The following is a 26,027-nucleotide window of genomic DNA, read 5'->3' as shown; positions in this document are numbered from 1 at the left end:
CATTCTAACATTATGTTTTATATATATATATATATATATATATATATATATATTTTCTATAATATTAGATTTTGTATTGAAATATCTAAATGGATAAATGATTTTAAAAGAATGAAATAAGGTGAATAATATCGCTATCAGTCCAACATCATGTTTGGGCCAGAATTATTGCACAACATACAAGAATTAAATTCATACATGACAATATACACTACCATACAGATATCAAAGTATTAAAAAGGAGAAAAATCTATTACATAATAGAGCTAATTTGCTGAATATACCAAAAAGGGTGAGATACCATAGAATAGGGGGAAAATGGTAATGATGGGGGGAAAAAAATTGGAGGGATATAGTGTATGGAATGCAAATAGGGAATATTTGGTGTGTAGGGAGTACAAATTCTCTACATAATATCCCCTGATCTTCTGTCATGTGTGTTCCAAAAAAAGCCAGTTGAAAAAAAAACAAATATCTGAAGATTGAAAGAAAAAACATAAACAAATAAAAACCCACACGTGGGATTCACAACTCACAAGGTCGAAGAGGCTGTGTAAAATGAAAGCACGTAGATTATTGACCAAGACATGACAAGCTCTCTTTCTTCTTCAGATTATTATTTTTCAAGTTTGATTAGTTTAGTATACTTTCTTTCAGTTAAAGGACAGGTGAAATCGTGCAAAAGCGTATTTCCCGCAAATGGTTCCTCATGAGACTCGCTGCCCAGCGTACGCGACCAATTAATTTAAGCCCCAGTTGAGACAAAAATCTGAAGGAGACGATTGCTCCTAACATGCTCATTCAATGATCCAGAACACTAAACAGATAACTTATATTATATAAATGAAGACTGGGTTATGACTGTTATCAGAAAACAAAAAGTATATGTATAATTTGTGTACGTATGATTTACATGTTAGTTGTCTACTTATTAACAGCTTCTTCGAGCTCTCTTAAACCACCAACTTTCTGTTCAATTTCTTCGATAAGCTCTTCACGCCATAGCTCTGCTCTTGCCTTCTCTTCTATGTCTTCTTGCTGCATCATAGAAGCCAAAGCACAATAACAACTCTTTCCAATTTTAGAATAGTTGTGCGTAATTAAATTGTGATGTACTAAGTCTATGGCCCAATTTAGCCCAACCTGTCCCGAACCGGCGGCCTAAATTTACTATACAAGATTCTGTAGAAAATATTGTCCCCAGGTCCACCCCGATCTTTGCTCAAATTACATCAAATCAGTTAGGTTTGAATTCGTTGTTACCAGAGTTCACATTTTCTTATAAATTTCAGTATTTCATCAAATGATATAAGTTTTAAACATAAACTAAACCTTTTCATTCCATTTGTGTTTGAAGTTTATAATTAACATGTCTGTAGTAGGTTCTGGAGATACATAACAAGCATAATGTACGCAGATGCTTAAGATTATGACATCTGAAGGCAAACCTAAAGCCATCTACATAAAGGAGGGGCCGGACCTAACCTAGTCCACAAGGTCAGGGTCTATAAAGACCAGTGTGGGGCTAGTCAGTACAACATCCCAAAGTTATAATTTGTATGTTTCTAAAGTTAGAAAGAAAGATACTTACAGTTTCATAGACCCAATATCCTGTCCCATCACCTCCATCTCCACGGTATTCCTCCGAGTCATAGAATGGATCCTATACATACACCATTATTGACAAATAACTCATCAAAAACAACTAAGATCCCAAATGAAGCAAATGGGGATGAATTGATTCGATTCATTTGAGTTTTTCCCATACTTTTGCGGAACCGAAGTACAGACATCCCCAACAAGTGAACATGATGTAGAACAAATCTGCCACATCAAACGACCACCAATATTATATCAAAACATTCAAAAACCAGACTGAAGACAAAACATTTTTAGTTGTCTTAATGAATAACTAAAATTTTTTTTGCACTTACAGACATTCTTGATGGCTTTATCACTTAGATGCCACACGTGTTTCTCTGTAATAATATCACGCATCCCCTCTATTTGTTGAACCATCACAGCCATAAGTGGCAAATCATGTGGCAGTGCCTTTCTTACACACAAGCTTCCTCTCATCAGAACTTTTTCCCTCTTCTCATTCTTTTTCATCTAATTTTCAAAATTCTTAAACGTAAAATTCATATACCGCAATAAATAATGAGATTCTTCATTAAATCCGTAGTTAAAGATAGTTACTTACAGAGAACCAACATCCATGATTTGGCCCTGAAATCTGCTTAGTCTACAAACACGAGACTCAAGTCTTTATGTTCTATTATAGATGATGATATAGTTAGTATATGAAAATAGTTAATACCGAGTAACTTGAGGAAGAAGGGATATGAAGGTTTGTGAAGGTGAAACTTTTGAATGCTGAGGCCATTGATACTTCTTTGATTAGTGGCAGCAACGGAGGAACGAGAGGAGACAATGTTGTTGCAATATTTTTTTATTTCTAAGTTTTAAGATTAGATTTTTGGAGGCAGAAGATGTGTGGATAAGGGAATCGGTATCGTCCACTCTTTAACTCTTGTGATACATAGCTAAAGCGCGTGTTAGCAATCACGTAACACTTTAGTCTTGTAAAAGCGCATGCTAACGACTGTTGCCTTAAAATGTTTAGAAATCTCCACATAATTCAACCATCCACTTTTGTATTTCTTATGTAGATATATACTGTAACGATTTTGACTGTCGCTTCTGAGGTTGGTTTAGCATCTCAGCTGTTATGTTGGACCAGGCAGTTTTTTAGCCATGGATTGTTTTTTTTTTTTTTGAAAAAAAAACGCTTTTTTTAGGCTATGGATTGTTTGAGGTAAGTCCTTTGGTTCTTAGCAATTCCATTGTTTTGATTCTACTTACATAAACGACAACCTACGCTATTAGACGATCTAGTCCAAGCTTTTCTCATGGCTCCTTTCTTTGTGTTCCTTGAGCTGAAGTTGTTTGTCTTGTGTGAGTGAATTGAATTACAGATTCTTCAATCGGTTTTCAGGTATGAACCATATCCCGGTTTCAAGCTTGCGTCAATGCCAAGGTATAAAGTGGCATAAAGCAATGCAGAGAAAAGAAGCAGACCAAAAAGAATAAGCTCACGTAAGCTTTGGACTATTTAAGGAAAGAACTTAAACAACACATTGTAATGTTTCTTCTTTAGTATTAACCTCATGGCTGCCCATATGTCCTAATAACCACCACGAGCAATAGTTTTAAAAGGCGCAGGTTAGTAAATCACAAGGGAAATCCTTTTTTTTCGAAGCTGGTGACTGGTGAGCAATATCTGGAGGGTTCTTCCACTTTTATTTTTATTTTTAGCAAAATGTTAAAATTTATTATACCAACATTTTAATTTTTGACAAGGATACATAGGAACAAATAGCGGAAATACAAGAAATTAAATTAAACAAAACCTCAAAATAACAGAGGGACTTACACAAAAGCATAGCAAGACCAGAAAAGACCGAACTTGAGCGGACTGAGCCCCCCATTGCCACGAGTCGCCAAAGAGAAATGCACCCTCAAATATTGAAGCAACGAACGTACCTACAGCTTATGGGAGTCCACTCATCAACGCCTCCTCGAAGAATCACATCTAGAAACCGCAAGACCATCCAACATCGCCTCATCGACATCCTGAAAAGGAGTCCACCACCGACAATGCCACGTTGGAAAAGTGAGAACAAGAGATTGCTGCCTCCGCCACACCATCCCGTGACCGTTACACTCGTTTAACCTACTGCCCATATAGGCCAGCAAGACAGGCTGGGCACACCTCCTCTGGAGTGACGACAGTCAGAGTGAAACTTGAAGGTCGATTGCCAAACTCACGTCAAAGCTTTTCCATCGGACAAGACCGCTTCCAAAGAAGCCTAACCACCACATAGAGAACGAGAGGACATAGAAGGACGGTGAGGAGCTCTATATTGTCAATCTCACACCAGCTTTGAGGAAAGTCAAGAACTCTTCACGCGCCAAAACTAAGCTCAGCAGAGCACCACCAGATCAGAAAACGACCGACTAGCGGAAATTCACCACGCGCTACCACCGTAGACCACCGGAGGACCCAAAAAAGAGAAGGAAAGACTTGAGATCTGGACCCACAAACTCCAATCTCGCCTGAAGAACCGTCACCACATATCCACGCACCACACTACACCGGAGACGGAACCATGGGAGATTAATCGATGACTTACGCGCCACCTGCTCGAAGAGCCTCGGCTGAGGAAAGGGAAAAATGCTTCAAGCAGAAAATCCCTTACCGGACCGGAGACGAGACTAGCATAGAAAATGGTCATCATCTAACTCCACCGACACCGCCAAGCACGCTCCAGATTGAACCGGAACCACCGGATCTGAAAACGGAGACCACCTCAACTGAACTCCACCCTTGTCAAAGGAGAGGGTACAGAGATGAACAAAGAGATGGAAGGGAGGAGTAGCGGAAGAAAAAAACACAACCAGAGCTCCGGCGACCATCTAAAGGGACACAGCGGTCGCTAAGAAAAGAAGTTTTTTTTTATATTAAATTCTTAGAGAGAAACGAGATGATATTTAGAGAGAGAAGCGACTTTGATATAGTCCTACTATATTGTCAATATAAAATTGTTTTGGGTAAACATTTTATAGTGACTAACTCCACCCCGAAAGGTTTCATATCCAGAAAATCCCGAAGGATTTATTTAAGAGGTATAGTATCACCGCGCCGACATAATATCGAACATGCGACCACTGCCAGTCGTCTTTGAGAATCTCAAGAAACTAGGCCACCTTGATATTGTTGGTAAATTTTTTATAGTGACTAATTCCACCTTAAAAGGTTTCATATCTAGGAAATCCCGAATGATTTATTTGCAAAGGTATAGTACCACCACGTCGATAGACTGAGACCAGGCAGTCGCCTGTGAGAATTTCAAGGAACCACTAAGCCGCTTTGATATCTCTTCAATTTTTTGTTTTCTTTTAAAAGTTTTTCATTTCAGTAATTTCTACTAGGCATGGGACTTTGATTTTTTTAGTATTAGTTCGGTTAATATATTTCAGATATTGGATATTTTTGATAATGGGATAGAGGATTCATTTTCATGACATATTTTCGGTTTAGGTTCGGTTCAAATAGTTTCGAGTTTATTATGTTTCAGATAGTAAATTTATGAACCAATGAATAAAAATATTCGGTACCATTTGGTTTCAGTTCGATTGTGTTGGGTCATTCGGATAATTCAGGTAATTATCAGATATTTCAGATAAATTATCGAATAATTAAGATAATCTGGATAAAAATATTGGATTATTTTGGATATTTCGAATAAAAGTATCATGATACTTTCGGATAATTCAAATATTTTTGGTGGACTTTTAAATTATATATCTATATATATATATATATGTGATTTTTTTAGCGATGAATATATTATGTTATTATAAACTCGGAGAAATATTACAGACAATTCTACAGCCGATAATTCTACCTGTCTTATGAAGATTCACGTCTGACTGCATCACATGAGCCGCCCTATCGGATTCACCCTTGACAGTACTCCTTGTGCCATGTTGCATATCTCTTGCAAGTCGTTTCTCCATTAATTCGCATAATTATGCTTTCTCTAGGAATCGAAACCTAGACTTCCTTGTGTAAAAGCATTGATGAATCATTGGTCAAACCTCATAGATCATATATATATATGTTATATATGTAATTAATATTTTTATATTCATGTATTTTTGGTTTTTTATTCGGTTCTAATTCTATTTGTTTATTTTGGATATAGAAATATAAGAACGGTTCGGATATTTGAGGGTTCGGATCCAATTCCAATTTTAGATATTTTAGTTAGGATTCTAGCTCGGATCTTCGGTTCCTTGTTTAAACGAGAATTCCTACACGGTATGATCTTCACAATCCTCAAAGGCCAACTATAAACCTAGGGATGGGATTGGTCGATAACAATAATCAACTCGCCATCTACAGTGTATACAACTTTTTGATATCGGGACCACAAATAATTTCATCCGTTCGATGCAACAAAACTTCAGATTCGTATCCAGTTTGCTTGTGATTGTTCTCAACATATGTTTTTTACATTAATTAATGAGCTTAGTTGATTAAACAAAAGATTCTGTGCAACGTGTTCCAGCAGCAGCCAATGGAAATAATATTATTAAATTTTTTTATAGATATGATAGCTAAATGATGATGTGATACTAAAAATACAAATACGAAACACAAATTAATTTTTTTAACTCACTTCAAACTCTTTTCTATGTAGGAACCACACATTTTAATTGTATTGTAGTTAGAAAATTTTGTTAATTTTTTTATATTCTATATAGATAATTTAAAAAATGGAATTAATGATGAATTTAATTTATCTAATTATATAGACATATATTAAAAGATTATTTTAGCTAAAATATTATCATAATATATAACTAGACAACTATTAAATTTAACTTCTACATATAATAATTATTATTCTAATGTTATTTTTTTCTAATGTTTTTCTAATGTTTTTGTAATGTTATTTCACGTCATTCTTTTGAATAATTCATATTTTATATTATTCATATTTTCTTGAAACTTATATTATTCATATTTTATATAGTGTGTTTTTCATATAACCATGTTAAGACCGTATCACTTTATATTTTACATTGATTAGTTTATTGTTACAATTTAAGAAAGAGTCTGCTCATCTTGTCTCATCGAAATGAAAGATGAAAGATATAATGCAACGACGTCTAAAAAAATTGGCATTATGATTGTAATCACGGGTAGACTACGAAACTTCTTTAGCATATGGGGCACAAAAAGTTTTCTTATACCAACTAAAGCTGTTCGAATTACAAACGAAAACTGAGATTCGACTATACAACATCATAAAGCCCTTTCTCAAAAAAAAAACATCATATAAATAAATTTAAAGTTAAAAAAAAACATCATATAAATAATGACTATACAATATATATTTGTCTTTACTCTACTCAATTATTTTCTTTCTAACAACAACAAACTCGAGTCAATTTATCAAATAATCAACAAATTCAAAAAAATGTATGCTTTCAATAATGTAACACAATAATTAAGTAGGCGCATAACTATCACATGACTAAATTAAAAACGTAGTTGATAGAGAGGTCGGTCCGTTTTTCACGTGGCTATATGACAACTTCGTTTTACATGTGGTCCTGACACGTCGGTTTGGACCGCACTATGCCACGATGTATGATATAGACATTTCGGCACATACAACAATGTCACAGAACTCACGGCGTTGCCGATATATCTTGATTTTCTTTGCCAATATTTCTTGATTTTAAACCGTCTGTAAGGGGTCGTGCTAATATTATTTTTTATAATTTAAAGAACAATCATGCTAATGTTAATAAAAGTAAAGAGAATATAATGTATATTTTCTATAAAATTAGGATGTATACAACGATAAATAAGTGCGCTCCCTTGCAAAAACTACACAGATTTATTTCATAAATAATGAAATATTGCCATTTTTAGTCTATAAATGGATCATAGCCAAATAAAAATACAACTTCGTAAATATTACATAAAGTTACATAAAAACCTAAACTCCAAAAGCAGTGTGTGGACCAAAACAAAAGCAGAAGAAAAAAGCAATTATCACAAATTTATTATTGTCTTTTGTTTTTTCTTGTTAAAACACCTACTCTATAAAAGGAGATAAGAATGCATGAGACTGAATTATCAACATATATTTTATTTTATTAAAGAAAAAATAGTTTGCTACTTGTTCCCTTTTTCACAACTGATACAGACAAATTGCTTGTTAACTCATAAAGAAAAATTACATAAGATTTTCTTCATGATTAAATTCAAATAAGTAATTGCCCGATTAGCAGAAAATCATCACAAATCATAAATTTCTTATTTTGTTTCACTGCACCCATCTTTTATACTAATGTTAATTAAACCGAGACACATAACTTTAAAGAAACTATTCTCCTGGTCGGTAGATTAGCATTATTCTTTGTCGCAACGTGCAAAAGAATAAAATGTGGTAAGTAAATACATAAACGATCGTCTCTCATATTTAACCATTTATTAAGCAAACGAAATGATCATCAAGTAGGTCAGTCATCAAGTAGGCCAGTCTCATAGACACCATACGGTGATGACGAACTAGGGTTATAGACTCCGTTAGTTTCAAAGTCCATTTGACCAATCTCATCCATAAAATGCCTCATATTTTCCTCGTCCCACATCAGAAAATCATCTTCCTGATCATCACCTGCTAAAGCCTTCCCATGATCCTTGTTTGGCTCTTCAAACTCTTCTTCTTGAGTAGTAATGATTGGCGTTCTCGGATCCGACAAGATATTCTTGATCCTGTCGACACCGTGTTCTCTAGATGAGATACCCGTGGCAAGCCTGTTAAGGAGACTGGCTGAGCCGGAGGAGGAGAAAGACGGAGATGGACTCACCATCGAGGAGGAAGAGTTGCCGCAATCTATGTTGAACGACGGTGTTTTGACGGCGAGGTTAATGATTGGTTGGTGGGTCATTTGGTCGATTCCGTTTCTCTCGAGCCTTTTCTTGAGACAAGAGTTCCAATGGTTTTTGATGTCGTTGTCTGATCGACCCGGCATCTGCTGTGCTATGGCAGCCCATCTACAACAGATTCTTTTTAGTTCAACCTAAATTTCTTTAACAAAAAAAGCATTGAGAATTATCTACCATATTGGAACATTAACATCGGCAGTTTTGTACAATAGTTTTTCACTATAACAATTAAGAAAATGAAAGTTATGATAGAAAAAGACAAGAGAATAGTTTCTCACTGAAAAAACTCTCAAAAAGCTGAAAAACTCATAAACCATTTATCCTTTAAAATAGTATATTTCTATCAAAATATTAAATTTTAATCAAATAATTGAATTAATTAAAATATTAACATATTGATGATGTTTAGAAACCTACTTAACATTTATCAAAAATAATGATTTTATTGATCAGTTAGTTTTTATTTAGTTTACATCGCTTCTCTCTCATACTTCTTTGTGGTTTTTAATCAATTCACTCAATATATATCTGACTTAGATAAATAAAAAAAATATCTTTAAAATCTTTATAAAATATGTAGTTCTCATTTGAGTAACTTACGGTTGCTAAATAATAATTAAATATTCAAAATAATAGTTGGATGAAAATTGTAGTACCATTATGCTGTAATATCTAATTTACGTGTGTTAAAAATATAATCATAATTGATATTTGTTCTCACAACATTTAATTCTTACGATTGGTGCCAGTGTCTTGAATATAAGCTGTGCCCTAATAGCTGTATCCGTATACCACCAATCCACAAGGCGATTGTCTCTCACAACAATTAATTTTTACAGTTGGTGTCTTGAATATACATAGTACATACATATGCTTTAATATTACATTATAGCTTTTATATACATAATATTAGCATGAAACTGTGACTATGACAAATCGGTTTTATATGATTAATTTATTAATATACCTGTTCCCGAGAACAGACTGGAAATTGATAATAGCTTCTTCTTCTTCAGGAGTGAATTTGCCTTTCTTGACCCCAGGCCTTAGATAGTTAAGCCATCTCAGTCTGCAGCTCTTTCCACATCTCTGCAAACCTTTTTTCATCACCAATAAGATTAAAACATAAATTATTTTAGCAGTTTAATATTGTGAATTTTTTTTTTTTTGCTTTAGGAATACTGTGATTTAAACCTTTGTAAAATTATGTCTAAAAATGACTGATATCGTCAGGAACATATTACTTTTCTATGCATATCTGCAATATATACGGAAAACACATTCACGTATTTACAAGAAAATTACCATAATGATAAAAAGTTATAGGCAATGATTAATACGTAAAGTATCCCCTTTTTTTGGTCAAACACGTAAAGTATCCCCTTATTTTACGTTTTACACTCTATTTTACTTTGTCTTATCTTATACCATTTCCAATTGTACAAAAAATTTACTCTATATTTTACACTAAAATATAATAACTCTATTATAGAGTTGAATTTGTTCTAAGGACATCTACAACTTCACTCTATTTCTCCCTCTAAAATAGAATTTAGAGTAAAAATACTCTAATGATACTATATTTTCTACTCTATAATAGTGTAAACCTATTTTTTACTCTATATATAGAGTAATTTTTTTATTTTTTGTTCATCATTCTATTTTTCATTGTAAAATAGAGTATCATTGGAGCAACATCCAACTCTATTATAGAGTTACTCTATTTTAGAAAAAAATAAAATAAACCATTGGAGATGGTCTAATGATTCACTCTATAATAGAGTTACTCTACATTTCACTCTATTTTAGTGTCAAATATAGAGTAAATTTTTGTTCCATTGGTGATTTAGCCAAAAGTATCAAAAAATCCTTCTGATTAAAAGTTTCTCAGTTTATCACTTAATTTCAGTTTGGTTACGATTATGACACAATAAAGTGAGTATTAATTTCATTTTGTCACTATTTACAAAAATCTATCATGTTTGTGGTGGAGTTAGATAAAAACGACGCGACAATTTTTCCGCTAGCTCCTCCTACGAAACATGTTTTGGTGTTTATGTTTTGGTGTTTATAGTACTAAACAAAAAACAATCATATAGCTGTATAGGGTAATATACAGATAACTACCAGCTTTGCGAGGGAGAAAACGCCAGTCGCCGATGCCGTATTCGTTGATATAAGCGACGAGTTTTTGGTCTTCCTCGTCCGTCCATCCTCCTCTCTTCGTCCCGTCGGCATCGAACCATGTCGCTCTGCCCATAATCTCTCAGCCCGGCCAAGTCTATACCGCCACGTAATATTCACCTTATGACAGGGCAATAGCTTACTGACTCCTATGGAAAAACTGAGGGCTGATCTCCCTGATACTTTCACTTATTTTAGAATGGTCTCTTGAATGAAATAAGAGTTGTAGCTACTCTATAAATATCCCTCATCTTTTGTTTTATATGAATATTTTATTTGCTAATTATTTTTTGTATAGTATTTTTCAAAACAGTAAAAGGTGCGTGCTCACTTATTTGGTTTTATAGTAGACAGTTACTAGTTATCTGCTAAACCAATGTACTTATAGTTACGTGCTCACTTCTTGCTAAAATTAAGTGTAAGAATCAAACTTTTAATAATTTACAAATCTTAGGTTTAACGATAAGAAACCGAATATAATCGAACAACAGACGCTATATAAAATTAATAAAACAGTATATATAGAATTGATGAAATGATAAAGAAACCCGTTCGTGATTTTTAAAACCAAACATGACAGAAATTGTTAGAGGTGTTTTGTAATTTAAATCAAACCATGATATGAGAACATTTAATAGTAGAATAACTTTCAGTGACAAAAGAAAGTTCAACAAGCAACGGTTTGGGAATCTATCACTACAAGAAAACGTAGCAGTAACAACGGCGTTTTACGAAGAAATAATTTCCTCGTAAATTTACATACGCTTTACAACGCAATTACGACGAGACATAACTTCGTCGTAAACTCCATGGTAATTTACGACGAAACGTTTTCGTCGTAAAGTAATTGTAAGTTTACGACGAAAGTACGTGGAATGCGAAATAGTTGTAAACGTTACATCGACATTACGACGAATCGTGTTAATGTATTCAATGTGCTTTAACTTACCTAAATTCGTTGTAAACGCGTTGTAAATTTTCTATGTAAAATCCATGTAAAACTTACCATATTTCTCTATATATATGTCATTTCCCACAACTCTCTTCCTCACAACACACAACTCTCTTCCTCACAACACACAACTCCTCATTGAGCCACCAATTACTATTTCGAAGATAACGATAACGAACATGAGTCATTCGTCTGTCTGCCAATTCAGTGGAGCGACAAGGAGAAAATGGAGGGAAGTGCAGTTGGTTTATACTTGAGTGGAACCTCCGATCATCGTCAAAGGTTCCTCTCAAGTACAAACCAGCTGCACTTCCGTCCACTTTCTCCTTGTCGTTCCACTGAATTGGCAGACAGACGAACGACACAGGTTCCTTATCGTTGTCTTAGAAATAGTAAATGGTGGGTTAACAACGCAATTACGACGAAACCAACGAAACCAAATTTCGTCGTAAACCCCATGTAATATTACGACGTAAGTACGTCGAAAAGAAAACTTTACATCAATATTACAACGAATCATGTTACCGTTATATTTAGGTGAAAAACTTATCGAAGTTCGTTGTAAAGTCGTTGTAAAAAAACTATGTAAAATCCATGTAAAAGTTTCCTTGTAAAATCGTTGTTATATTTCAACTACCCAACTCGAAAATTTCTCTATATATATGTCATTTCCCACAACTCTCTTCCTCACAACACACAACTCTCTTCCTCACAAGACCCAAACGGAAAAAAAAAAAATTTTAAAAAAAAATAGAAGAAAAAATGGTCGGTCGCGGTAGTATTTACGAGTTACGAAGTTGGATGTATTTGCACAAAGATTCTGACGGGAGAGTGACGAATGCATTTCTGAACGGGCTAGAGACATTCATGCACCAGGCGGGCTGTACACCGATCACGCAGGAAAGCGGTAAGATGTTCTGCCCCTGTTCAAAATGCAAGAATTCAAAATTTGCACGTAGTGAAACTGTATGGAATCATTTAGTAAACAGAGGATTTACACCACAATACTACATTTGGTATCAACATGGAGAGGGTTATGGGGGAAATGAAGCTAGTAGTAGTAATGCTAATTTTGAGGATGCTCATCATAATGAAGAACTGAATCATGTGCATAATGAACATAATTATCATCAAGAGGAGCAGATGGTAGATCATGATAGGGTTCAAGATATGATTAGTGATGCATTTTTAGAAACAACTACAACAATAGCAGATGGAACTGGAAATGTAGAAGAACCTAATTTGGATGCAAAAAGGTTTTATGAAATGCTAGATGCTGCAAATCAACCAATCTACACTGGTTGTAGAGAAGGTCTCTCTAAATTGTCTCTAGCAGCTAGGATGATGAATATTAAAACGGATCATAATTTACCTGAGAATTGCATGGATGCATGGGCGGAGTTGTTTAAAGAGTATTTGCCAGAAGACAACGTGTCTGCTGAATCTTATTATGAGATTCAGAAATTGGTTTATAGTCTTGGGTTACCCTCGGAGATGATTGATGTTTGCATCGACAACTGCATGATCTACTGGAAGGAAGATGACAAGTTAGAAGAGTGTCGATTCTGCAAAAAACCACGATTCAAACCGCAAGGCCGTGGGAGGAATAGGGTACCGTACCAAAGGATGTGGTACCTACCAATTACAGACAGATTGAAAAGATTATATCAATCTGAGAGGACTGCTGCGTCGATGAGGTGGCATGCCGAACATGTCCAGAGAGATGGTGAGGTTGCACATCCATCAGACGCAAGAGCGTGGAAACATTTCAACAAGGTACACGGAGATTTTGCTACAAATATTCGGAATGTCTATCTTGGGTTATGCACCGATGGATTTAGTCCATTTGGAATGTCTGGTAGACAATATTCTTTGTGGCCAGTCATTCTTACGCCGTATAATTTACCGCCGGATATGTGCATGGAACAAGAATTTCTATTTTTGACCATATTAATCCCAGGGCCGAAGCATCCAAAACGGTCTCTTGATGTTTTTCTTCAACCGTTGATAGAAGAGCTAAAGCAATTGTGGTCAGAAGGGGTGAGGACGTACGATTGTTCCTTGAAAAACAATTTTACGATGCGAGCAGTTCTGATGTGGACGATAAGTGATTTTCCTGCTTATGGGATGTTGTCTGGCTGGACAACACATGGAAGATTATCTTGTCCGTATTGTCTTGGATCCACGGATGCTTTTCAACTGAAGAATGGTAGGAAGAGTTGTTGGTTTGATTGTCATCGTCGGTTTCTTCCACTTGCCCATCCGTACAGAAGAAATAAGACATTGTTTCGACACAAAAAAATTGTGAGAGACAGTCCTCCTCCATATCTCACCGGCCAGCAGATCGAAGCGGACATTGATTATTACGGAGCTCAGGAAACAGTTAAGGTTGGAGGAAATTGGCATGTTCCTGGAAATATGCCTGATGGGTATGGTGTATCTCACAATTGGCATAAGAAGAGTATATTTTGGGAGCTACCCTATTGGAAGGATCTTCTCTTACGCCACAATCTGGATGTCATGCATATCGAGAAAAACTTTTTTGAGAACATCATGAATACATTACTTAACGTCCCTGGGAAGACAAAAGATAACAAAAAGTCAAGGATGGACTTACCTGATATTTGCTCAAGAAGTGAGTTACATATCAAGAGCAATGGAAACGTTCCTGTTCCCATCTTCCGGTTGTCATCAGCAGCCAAAACAACCTTGTTTGACTGGGTTGCATCGGAAGTTAAGTTTCCTGATGGTTATGTTTCAAATATGTCAAGATGTATTGAACGAGGTCAAAAGTTCTCCGGAATGAAAAGTCATGATTGTCATGTGTTTATGCAACGACTGCTTCCATTTGCTTTTGCCGAGCTCCTTCCAGCAAATGTCCACGAAGCACTTGCAGGTAATTATAAATTTATATATATACATATGTTACGAAATGTTATTAATTTGATTCCTTTTAAAATATACAGCCATCGGAGCATTTTTCAGAGATCTTAGCACACGTACGTTCAAAGAAGAAGTCATCGAACAACTTCATCAGAACATTCCGATCATATTGTGCAACCTGGAGAAGATATTTCCTCCTTCATTTTTTGACGTCATGGAGCATCTAGTTGTCCACCTACCGTATGAAGCATTGCTTCGTGGACCTGTTCACAACGGATGGATGTATCCGTATGAGCGACAGATGAAACATTTGAAGGGGAAAGCAAGAAATCTTGCAAAGGTAGAAGGTTCAATAATTGCAGGGAGTTTGACAGCCGAAACATCTAACTTCACATCATACTATTTTGCTCCAACTGTTCGTACGAGAAAAAGAGTTCCTAGGAGATATGATGATGGTGGAGTACCGACATCATATCCAATTGATGGTGTTCCTGACATTTTCTGCGAAATAGGACGGTTTGGTGGTAAAACGAAAGAAGTATGGTGGTCATGTGAAGAAGATAAACATAGTGCCCACACTTATATTATGCTCAACTGCGAGGATGCAATGACCCGTTACTTTGAAAGGTAAATATTTTTGTGAATGTTAATTATATGAATTAAAACTAATTATGTATGATTTGATTATTTGTTCAATTTGCAGGATGTTTGTATCTCAAGTTGAAGAAGCAATACCAGGAATATCTGCAACTGATGTGGATACACGTAAAGATAAGCACTTTGTCAAGTGGTTAAAATCACAGGTAATATATCTCATACTATTATATTAATTAAGTAAGTGTTTAAGAATATATATATGTTTTTTGCAGGTTGATTATGACGATCCTTATTATCCCGTATGGTTTCACGAATTAGTTCAAGGTCCAGTTGCAAAGGTCACCACATCACCTATGTATTTCACACGAGGATTTACCTTTCACACATATGAGTATGGGAGACATCGGGCAACGAGTAACTACGGAATATGTGTGAAAGGTGAAACAGACTTTTACGGGATATTGCAGGAGATTATTGAAGTGGAATTTCCGGGTTTATTGAAGCTAAAATGCGTCCTCTTCAAATGTGAATGGTTCGATCCTGTTGTGAACCGAGGGATTCGGTATAACAAATTTGGTGTTGTGGATGTCAATTTTGGGAGAAGATACAACAAATTTGAGCCTTTCATTTTAGCTTCACAAGCCGAGCAAGTTAGCTTCCTTCCTTATCCTCGGCTTCGAACTTCCGGGATAAACTGGGTAACTGCTATCAAAGTTACACCTCGTGGACGCATTGTCGTTGGAGAAGAACCGCCCTTGCAAGAAGAAGACGCTATCACTGAAGTTGAGGTACCAGAACAACCAACTGATGAAATCCTTTTGATCGACCCGCAAAACTTTCAATATGAAGATATTCCCGAAGATGCGACAGATGAAGCACGTGAAGACGAGTTCGAGAGAAGCGACGATGATGATTGTAATGATAGTGATGAGAACGAAAACGATTTAGAGTGATGTAATAGTGATGAGAACGAAAACGATTTAGAGTGATGTAATATATGTATCAAATGTTGGATTTCTCTATTGTAACATTTTCTAAAAGAAAGAGTAAGAAGTAGTATGAAATAAGATATGATGTTAGATGATATGTGACTTTGGGGTTTAGGGATTTCATTCTCGGTGTTTAGGGTTAAGCGTCGTAATTTCGTCGTAAATGAAAAAACGCGGGCCTGGTAATTTCGTCGTAAAACGAAAAACACGGGCCTGGTAATTTCGTCGTAAATGAAAAAACGCGGGCCTGGTAAATTCGTCATAAATGGAAAAACGCGGGCCTGGTAAATTCGTCGTAAATGGAAAAACGCGGGCCTGGTAAATTCGTCGTAAATGGAAAAACGCGGGCCTGGTAAATTCGTCGTAAAATTACGTCGCTTTTACGACGAATCCTAATCTATATAAGGAGACGCCGAGAGCGAGGCTGCCTCGCTCATTCCTCCCAAATTCCTTTGCTCTCTCTAAGGTAAACTCTCTCTTCTCTCTCTTTTTTTTTTTTAAATTAGTTTAGGTGATTAGTTAGGTAACGGAATTAGTTTAGGTGATTAGTTAGGTAATTAGTTTAGGTGATTAGTTAGGTAACGGAATAATATTTTTATTATGTCGTAATTGATTAAATTTATTTTAGTTTTTTTAGATGGCTCCTAGAAGAAAATCCAGAGCACCTAGCTATAGAGATTTGTTTGGCGACGATGGTTCCGGTACATCTTCTTCCGGTCCATCGTCTTCCGGTCCATCATCCTCCACCGCAGTTCCAGACTCTCAGCCTTCTCAGAGAGTTGCTTGGAGTCCTCCTCCACCGCATATGCCTCCACCGCAAATGCCTCCACCGCATATGCCTCCACCTCCTCCTCCAGCGGCTGCACCTGAGCCTGTCCCAGAAGGTGCAGTTCATCCGGATTTGCGTGTGCCTTCATATGCCCCATTCGCGAGATATACGGTAGAGGATTTGCTTGCCCAGCCTGGACGGGAGGGTTTGGATGTTCTAGACCCCGATAGACCCCGAGAAACTTATTGGTAAGTTATTAATTTTTATTACATTAAAATTTAAATTATTTTTATTTTTTAACGGTTAAATTGTTTTCCTTTCAGGTTTGGGGCTAACAACCGTGTTGGCCGGAGCGTTTCGAAAACGATTAAGGGTTACTACGACGGGGCATATCCGAACTGGAGCAAGACTCCAAATCACGTTAAGATCACTTGGTTTAAAATGTTTGCGGTAAGATTTTTAAATTTAATTAAATTTTCACTTTTAAATATGTATATATTTTTTAAATATTATTATTAATTGTAATTTTTCAAATTTTTTGTGTTTCAGCAAAAGTGGCATTGGTCTTTGGGAATCACCGAGATGGTGAAGGCGGAATTCGTTGCAAAAGCAAAGATCCGCCTCTGCAACACAGTCTCCGATTGGAAGGACAAGTGGGAGCTCGACGGGTATGAGGGAAAGCCCACTGAGCTCACGAAGGATGTGTGGGATGGCCTCATCGCCTACTGGAAGCACCCCTCTTCGATCAAAAAGGCCAATTCGTGCTCGGCTTCTCGAAGAACGAAGGATAAAGATGGTAATTTGCCCATGCTTCACAGAACCGGCCAAAAACCACATGCAGGCATCCGTCTAGAAGTTGTAAGTTTTGTTTTTAAATATTTATTTTAAAATATTCAATTAATATAATTTTTAATATTTTTTTTTGTAGTTGGAGAAGACGGGAGTCTTACCATCTCTGTCTGACCTATTCAAGATGACTCACGCCACATCCGACGGAGTTTTTGTGGATCCTGCATCTGAGAAACTTGCTCAAGCAGTGGCTACTCGGATTGAAGAACGGGAGACGCAATTAACTCAGGAGTCTCCCGATGGATTACCCGTCACATTGTCCACCGAAGAAGCCGACAGAATCTTCGAAGAGGTAGTACAACTAAAAATTTTTGTTTACATTATTTTTAATAACTATATTAATATATGTTTTAATTTTATAGCTGGCTCCTAGAAAGAAGGGACGAATAGTCGGTAAAGGCTCTGTTAACCAAGTTGCAAGGGCAACTTCGTCATACACTTCGAGACGGGATGAAGAGACTTCTCAGATGAAAGCTCGAATGGATAGCCAGCAGGTTCGTTTAGACTCTCTTGAGGATTTGCTAGACGTGATGGCCGTGGGAAACCCGGTTATGCAGAGAATGTTGAGTCAGAGACGAGCCGCTCTTGGGTTGCCAGTACGAGATCCCCAAGAGTCCGATCCAACCCGTCAACAGCCGAGCAACCCCACCGACTACTTCGATGATATGTAGTTTTTTTAATATTTTGGTTTGTATTATGAATTTAAATATTATGACTTTTAAATGCTTTTTTATAAATGTTTTTTATTTTCATATTTCGTTTTAAAATTAAAATTATTTAAAATTCAGAATTTTAAATAAATTCAAATTTATATATATATATATATATTTGAGGTTAAAAATAATATTCAAAATATATTATAAAACGAAACGTCGATGTAGGCTCGACGTAAACATTTACAACTGATTACCGTCGAAAATAATTACGAGTCTTTTACATCGAAGATTTTACGTGGTCTTTACATCGAAATGTTACGTGGAGTTTACATCGAAACATTTACGAGGGTGTTACAACGAAAATGTTTACGTGTGCTTTACATCGAATCCATTACGTGGAGTTTACCACGAAATTTTACGTGTCGTTTACGACGAATCTCTGCCCTGCGCTTTACGAGGAATATATTTCGTCGTAAACTTAACAAGTCATTTACGACGAAACATCGGTTACGACGGACGTTTTACGACGAAACGTGTTTCGCGGTGCATTCGTCGTAACACCCCGTTTACGACGAAGTTACAACGTATATTGCCCTCGTAAAAAATATGTTTTCTTGTAGTGTATATCCATGTTATTCTGGAGCTCTATATGACGATCCTTGTTTTGGCAATACTAAACCAATACAGAACTGCAGTATCAAAACTTAATGACACGAAGCATGTTCCCTTACCTAGCGCTCTACAAAATCGCCAAAATTTACAATAGCGAACAGTAATCAATTTCTCCGACACATGCCAAGAAGAAAAGACAAGACATTTGACCTGACCGGAACCTAACCAAACTTCATTATTATGAATACTCCCGTACGTACTCAACGAGAAAGAGGAAATGTAATAGACGGATAATAGGGAGGTAGCTACAACCATGGCCTTGCGCCATCATCTTGCAGACCACCAGAAATAAGGAGATAATGCCTCAAAGAGTCATTTGACTCATTTCCATCTCCTGGGATCAAGATCCGTAATGGTATGAATTGTTGGTCAAAGAGTTCAACCTTCTATTCCACATGTAGATTTGCTGTCATAACATTACCACCAAATAATATGTTGGATCCCAGACCACTATGGTCTATGAATGAGATCCAGAATTGCAATTGTCACTTTCATCATCACAAAACGGACTGTTTATTACCCATGTTGATTCTGATTGGTCCAAAAAAAATTTGGAAAGTAAATCATTTCTTTTCGACTTATTCTTGGGTTCACAACCAATAGAATTGTTTTATTTTATATTCGAAATCTTTTAAAAAAGTAAATAAAATATTTTCTCAAACTATAAGTTATATTATATTTTTAAAATAAAAAAGTTAAAATAAATAAATTAAAAAAGTAGTAATTAAAACAAAATATTTTTAACATTCTCAACAAAATACTAAACCCTAAATCCTAATCCCTAATCCCTAAACCCTAAATCCTAAACCCTTGGATAAACCTTAAACCCTTGGATAAATTCTAAACTTCAAATCAAAAACACTAAACACTCAAGGGTTTAGGATTTAGGGTTTTAAGATTTAGTGTTTTTGATTTAGAGTATATCCAAGGGTTTAGAGTTTTCCCAAGGGTTTATAGGGTTTATGATTTAGGGTTTAGGAATTAGGATTTAGGGTTTAGTGTTTTGCTGACGACGATAAAAATATTATTATTTTTTAAATTCGTTTTTCTCTAACTACTATTTTTTTCTAATTTTTTTTAACCTTTTTATTTTAAAAATATAATATATCTTGACAATATTTTGTTTCCTTTTTTAAAAGATATCGAATTTGAAATAATGAAATCCTATTGCTTGGTGAACCTAGAAGTTCACCCTAGGGGTGGCCCCAAGAATAACTCTTTCTTTTCTAAGAGATCATCTTCATCTTCTAGAAATTTACAAGATTGTCAAACAAAAGTAAAGTTTAAATATAATATATTGATAAAATTTAATTTAAAATATAATTTGAACCTATTCATAAAAGGACAAATGTTTAATAGATATTTCATGGACATCTTAATACTACTATTTTCATTCCTTGTTTTCCTCTTCTTATCATGTTCTTTTTTAAATAGTGAGAAACCTAGATGGAAACCTCTTAATTGAAATACTCTGACTAATGTTAATGCGGTAGGATGCGACTTCCAAAATGACATTTGAAGGAACAAAATCTCCACATATCACATGTTAACTCCGTCCGACAATGTCATCTTACATTTATCTTTACTATTAAATCAAAATTCATAATATGATTATGCCCTTATCTTTTGAACTTATTTACAATTCTATACCACTCCTATATTTATGGTTAACAAAATTGATTATTTCAAGAGAATATATATTTCTACTGCAGCATTTAAGACTTTAAAGTATATGTTATTGTCTACTGATAATTAAACGGTACATAAACTACTGGTTTGGTAATACCGTAAATCTCTGAACAATTTGGATATAAGTGTGTTCATTTTATTTTTGATCATGTGGATATGTGTTATAATGTGATTTGTTTTCAAAGAATATTTCACTAAATGATGCCAAAATATAAATTTGCCACATTTTCTGATATTAGAATTATATTTATTATATTCAAAATATAACACATATTAGTTAATTCATGTTGTTATGCAATTCATATATTTTGTGTGGTTTTCAATATATTATAATTGTCTTTATGTTCATATAACTGATAATCATTTTTCTAATATACTCTTATATAATATCTCAAATGTAATTAGAATAATGTTTTTATTAAGCACAAGTTATGAAATGTCGTCATATATCACCTTTAACATGATTTTCTAAATCACTACAAAATGTTACTCTCTTTTTTTTTTGATAAAAGTTTTACTCTTTGTTTTGTACTCATAAATATCCTACTATATAAAAAGAACTAAATTCAAGGTTTTTGAGACTATCCACCTCAGCCAAAATATTCTCATCCAAAAAGAATTAGAAATAAATGTCATTTAAAAGATAATTAACTAACATACAACTTTTGATATTTCTAGAAATTTCAAATTTGTAACTACTAATTTATTAATAGAATCATATATCTATTGAATTATGTTCTATTTTTAATCGTTAGACTTCAAGGGTAAATAAATTATTAATTTATAATATATATAGTTTATAACTTTATATTGTAGTTATAAATTAAGAGAAAATAACCGGGGAGGGTGAAGAAGCTCATGTAAAATTATATAATTAAAATGGTAAAATGGTGAGTATGATGACGTGAATCTAAGAAAATTTGTTGTACAAATTATGGTGCTTTCTTCGTCCACTATAATGATTTAAAATAAAATACATATTCACATAAATAAGTCAATATTTGTTGTTTTTTTTGATAAGATGTTAAGATTATCATTTTTTGAAAGGTTATACTGTTGTTTTTAAACAACTTATTACAGCAAGGAAACAAAAACAACCAACAACAACTCAAGGTAAAAAAAGTCTTAAGAAAGTCTTATACAAGAAAGATAAAAAGAAGTAAAGAAGAGGAGAAGGAAGAACTTGCCGGGTAAGAGAGGAGACGGTCACGCATCATACGGTCGAGAGAGACAAGGATGACTGATGAAGGTGAGGAGACAGCTGTGAACACACGAGCATTACGCTCTTTCCACAACAGGTAGATGGCTGACTGAAAGTAGAGCTTGATGACTGGAGTAGCATGCGTATCTGCGTTGACGCGAGGTTGATTGATCCAGGCTGCAATAGAGTGTAGATCAGCCGGAGGAGAAATCCAAACTTCAGCAGCAAAAGGCTCCCATATCAAGCGAGAGAAAGATCACTCAAAGAAGAGATGATAGTGAGTCTCTATTTCCAGATTACAAAGGACGCACGTTCCTGAGACATTTAACCTCCAACGCCTCAAGCGATCCTTGGTTGGCAGTCTTCTCCGCAAAGCCAGCCATGATATAAACGCATTATGTAGAATATGTTCCTTGAACCAAATAGTCTTGTGCCAATATTTGTTGTTGATAGTGTTTATATTCTTTTCTGACATTAGTATCTATATTTTTTAGTAAACTGATCCAAAGAGATTAATTTGTGGAGCTAACCAAACAAGGATTATAGTGTTTACTTTGGAAAAAGTAATAGGTTGAATGATAGATGGCGTGCGTGCTTTTTCACATGGAAATCTGCACATATATTAAAATCGTAAGATTTGAATCATAAAGAAAATATAGTGTATATGACTGAAGTTGGTCCATTCTGAAACTAAAGATGGCTAAAATTCTTCTTTGTCAAAATGCATAGATGTGAATCTTATATGAATAGAGTTCTCCATTGCTTATAACAGTGTAATAAACTCCGTGTGTAAAGGAGAAAAAATGTTATATAAATGAAAACAAAAGTTATGATTTTTTTTCTTGTGCCTATAGCTCTTTGCAATTTGAAGAAGAAAGAACATATTGTGTGAAAATCTTTGGCTCGGTCAAATTTTATCCAGTTCTTTATAAAACTGTTGTTATCTGATTCATGTAATTTTTCAGTGTTGATTTAAAAGCCCAAAAAACTCATCTATACTGACTTTTCGATATTTTTTTCTGTGATTTGAATTTAAAAAAAAAGATAAAACTTTCGATAAGTTATGTAAACTCAGAACAAGTATTTAGCTTTAGAAAGCATTTACATGTTTCAAACTTATAATATATACATATATAATGTTTAAAATTATGCATATAAAACATGCGTAAAATGTGCCTGAATATGTTTCTCTTCTTTAATGTGTTAATCGTACTATATATAACATTATTTTAAAATTTCAAAAAGTTTATGTCACATACAAAAAACCATCTATAAAAAATATAGTTCTCTATTTTTAACAAGAAAAATGAAAAATTATAAACATATAAATTTAAATTAAGAAAAAATAACATTGAAAAAATAAGAAGTTAATGTAAAAGAAAAAACCGACAAATAATATTACAAATAAAATAAATTTATAAGATACAATCCGCGCGAAGCGCGGAAAAAATTTCTAGTGTTTGTAATATGTTTTAGTTTCCCTAGATTATGATGAAATACCAAAGATAATAATTTTGAATGCCTCTTAACGTACACACACATGTAATTAAAAAGGTAAACCCAATTTGAGATCAAATTGTGAAAGTAACATTTTTTAAAAAAATCTTCTAATTGAAATTTATTTTATTATATATAACATTTATATTTTGAATAATGAATTATTTCGCATAATGTATAAGTTTTTAAAAAATAAGTTCTTAAATGAAACTATAAATTTAATATAAATTATTAAATAGTTTTGTATATTAATTTGAAATTCATGTACCATATAGACAACACACCTAGTTTCCAAAAACAAAATCATGATAATTAAACTCAACCGTTGTAACAGTAATACTACAACAAAATCATGATAATTAAACTCAACCGTTGTAACAGTAATCACCTTAGGACCGACACGTGGCAACACGTGACTAGTCTGGATCACTTATGTGGGGCCAAGATACCTCTGTATAATTCAAAAAAAAAAAAATACTACAACCCGTAATCGTGTGATGTTTAGAATTAAGTACAACAAAAAAAACATAAATAAACAAAAGAACAAAGCACAATTTCAAATACTGGTTTATCTATTAATCCATTTTCAAACAATTCACTAGAAATAAACTCAATGATTAACTAGTTAGTACACACAAACGTTTCAAGTAATTATTTATCTGTTAATCCATATCAAACAATTTACTATATAGTAAAGTTCAATGATTAACTAGTTAATACGCTATCCAGATAACACATAAAATTTGATTATTATTTTTAAACATAAATGTTATGTTTTCAAAGTTTTTTGAAAAAATTTAAAAGTCACAAAGGATAAAAGGATAAAAACTAAGAGCAATTCCAACAAGAAATTTAGGAAAAGTTATTGACTTTGAAAATAAATGAAGAATAATCAAAATTATGAGAAAGAACAATGTGGAATTCTAAGTTACTTATAAGATAATTCTCAAAGCCTTCTTTCATGCTGCAGAAGTGTTTTTATATTTTATTTACCGTAATCAATCATTGTAGTTTTTCTTCAACTTTTTGTATTTGGAAACGAAGTCTCTTTAGAGGAGAAGATTGAATAAAAAAAAAAAAAACAATGTGGAATTCTTAATAAAGACTTTTAAGAATGGTTGAGTAAAAAAAAACAGATGTCACTTCAGTATTGTTTCATTAGTTTAACGAAACCTACACATAAATAAAATAATTATAATAATAATAATTTTTTGAAAATAAAAAACTTGCACGGGTTCAAACCGTTACTAGTGCTTTAATTACACAGAAAAGGGTCAAGTTCCGCTGTAGCTTTTGTTAATTCTACTACTACAAATCATTTTTTCAGAAAATTGAATATTTTTTACCGCATATTAGATTATAATTTAATCTTATTATAATGGAGTGAATTCAACACTATTTAAAATAAATAGTTATTACTTGAACACCAAACTCTACAATGCAATTCTCTCTTTCGTGCTAATACATTATATTCATAATATAAAGATTTTCTGTGACACTCAAGATTTACCTGAAACAGAAACAAATAAATTCTTGACCATTAAGTTACAAAAAAAAAAAAAAGATTCTTGACCATTTGAAGGAATTTTATAAATTGATTTCTTTTGTTTATTTTATTTACCACTTAAAAGTTGGGGATGCGTTATTAAAACGTGCTTAAATGTCTTCTTATCTTATTCGAGAAAAGGCCAAGCGCTTGAAAGATTGTAATCGTTTCCAGGAAAATTGATATTTAACGTTTCGCACGTATATAGGATCTATCCCATAGAAAAGTAATCGTTGTTTTTGTTATATTTCTTCTCACTAAGCTATCTGAATCTGGAGAGGAGAGAAAGCTATTCGTACATGGATGCGTACTATAAAGCCACTATAAAATTACTTTCTTTAAGTGTGCTCTTTTGCGGTACTCGACCACGGGGCCACGGCAAATGTGCGTAACAAATTGTCTATTACTAGGAGGTGTGAAGTCTTACTAGCTGCGGCGGAACATTTAGAATGAACGATTTATTTATTAATTATTATTATTTTTTTTTTTTACATCGAAAGCTCCATACGTTAATATTCACCTTATGACAATATAAATTAAATACTCTAATGAAGACTAAATAATGATTTTTAAAAAAACATATTTGATCTTTTATCAAAAAATGATTTTTAGTTGTATAATGGTTTGCACAAATGTGACAGCCATATTATGTGCCTCATTATCTTATTATATACAGCTTGGTTCTTCAAAGTTGTTAATTAGCCTGATCGTGACACATGACAATTATATATTTCAAGATTGTGACATATGTTAATCTATCTCATAATTATATACATACTAATATATTAACAAAAATGAATTTTATTAAAAAGTAATTATAAATATTATTTAATAGTAATTTTCCTTTTTTAAAATACTAATCAAAAGATAATTGCAAACGATTATTTGATAATAATTTTTCTTCTCATATTGTGACATGTATTTAAATATATAATGATTAAATATATATATATATATATAATAAGATAATAGAAAACGAATTTTCAAAAAAAAAACTACTTTTAAAA

General features: G+C 33.8%; 3 protein-coding genes across 4 annotated transcripts; 1 reads left to right on the top strand and 2 right to left on the bottom strand.

Annotated features, from left to right (window-relative positions):
- Positions 1 to 808: 808 nt before the first annotated feature.
- LOC103872680 (photosynthetic NDH subunit of subcomplex B 4, chloroplastic) lies at positions 809 to 2,578 on the bottom strand. 2 transcript variants are annotated; one of them, XM_009151112.3, is made up of 6 exons: positions 2,321 to 2,578; positions 2,204 to 2,245; positions 1,935 to 2,112; positions 1,769 to 1,824; positions 1,592 to 1,663; positions 809 to 1,038 (listed from the first exon to the last, which is right to left on the bottom strand). In XM_009151112.3, exons 1-6 carry the CDS (start codon positions 2,384 to 2,386, stop codon positions 925 to 927), a joined length of 528 nt encoding a protein of 175 aa, XP_009149360.1. In that variant the 5' UTR covers positions 2,387 to 2,578; the 3' UTR covers positions 809 to 924. The 2 variants fall into 2 exon arrangements, with proteins under 2 accessions (XP_009149360.1, XP_033128154.1); XM_033272263.1 differs by having other exon boundaries at positions 2,204 to 2,236; positions 2,321 to 2,537.
- Positions 2,579 to 3,305: 727 nt separating this feature from the next.
- Positions 3,306 to 12,941, bottom strand: LOC103872676 (transcription factor MYB41). Its single transcript, XM_009151111.3, has 3 exons — positions 10,664 to 12,941; positions 9,504 to 9,633; positions 3,306 to 8,644 (listed from the first exon to the last, which is right to left on the bottom strand). Exons 1-3 carry the CDS (start codon positions 10,794 to 10,796, stop codon positions 8,107 to 8,109), a joined length of 801 nt encoding a protein of 266 aa, XP_009149359.1. The 5' UTR covers positions 10,797 to 12,941; the 3' UTR covers positions 3,306 to 8,106.
- Positions 12,942 to 13,390: 449 nt separating this feature from the next.
- LOC117125798 lies at positions 13,391 to 15,401 on the top strand. The gene is made up of 3 exons (XM_033272227.1): positions 13,391 to 14,568; positions 14,639 to 15,182; positions 15,259 to 15,401. Exons 1-3 carry the CDS (start codon positions 13,524 to 13,526, stop codon positions 15,383 to 15,385), a joined length of 1,716 nt encoding a protein of 571 aa, XP_033128118.1. The 5' UTR covers positions 13,391 to 13,523; the 3' UTR covers positions 15,386 to 15,401.
- The last annotated feature ends 10,626 nt before the right edge of the window (positions 15,402 to 26,027 follow it).

Source organism: Brassica rapa, chromosome A06 (genome assembly GCF_000309985.2).
Source record: "Brassica rapa cultivar Chiifu-401-42 chromosome A06, CAAS_Brap_v3.01, whole genome shotgun sequence".
NCBI lineage: Eukaryota > Viridiplantae > Streptophyta > Magnoliopsida > Brassicales > Brassicaceae > Brassica > Brassica rapa.
Note: the sequence above shows the minus strand (reverse complement) of the source record. Positions and strands in the feature narration are given on the sequence as shown.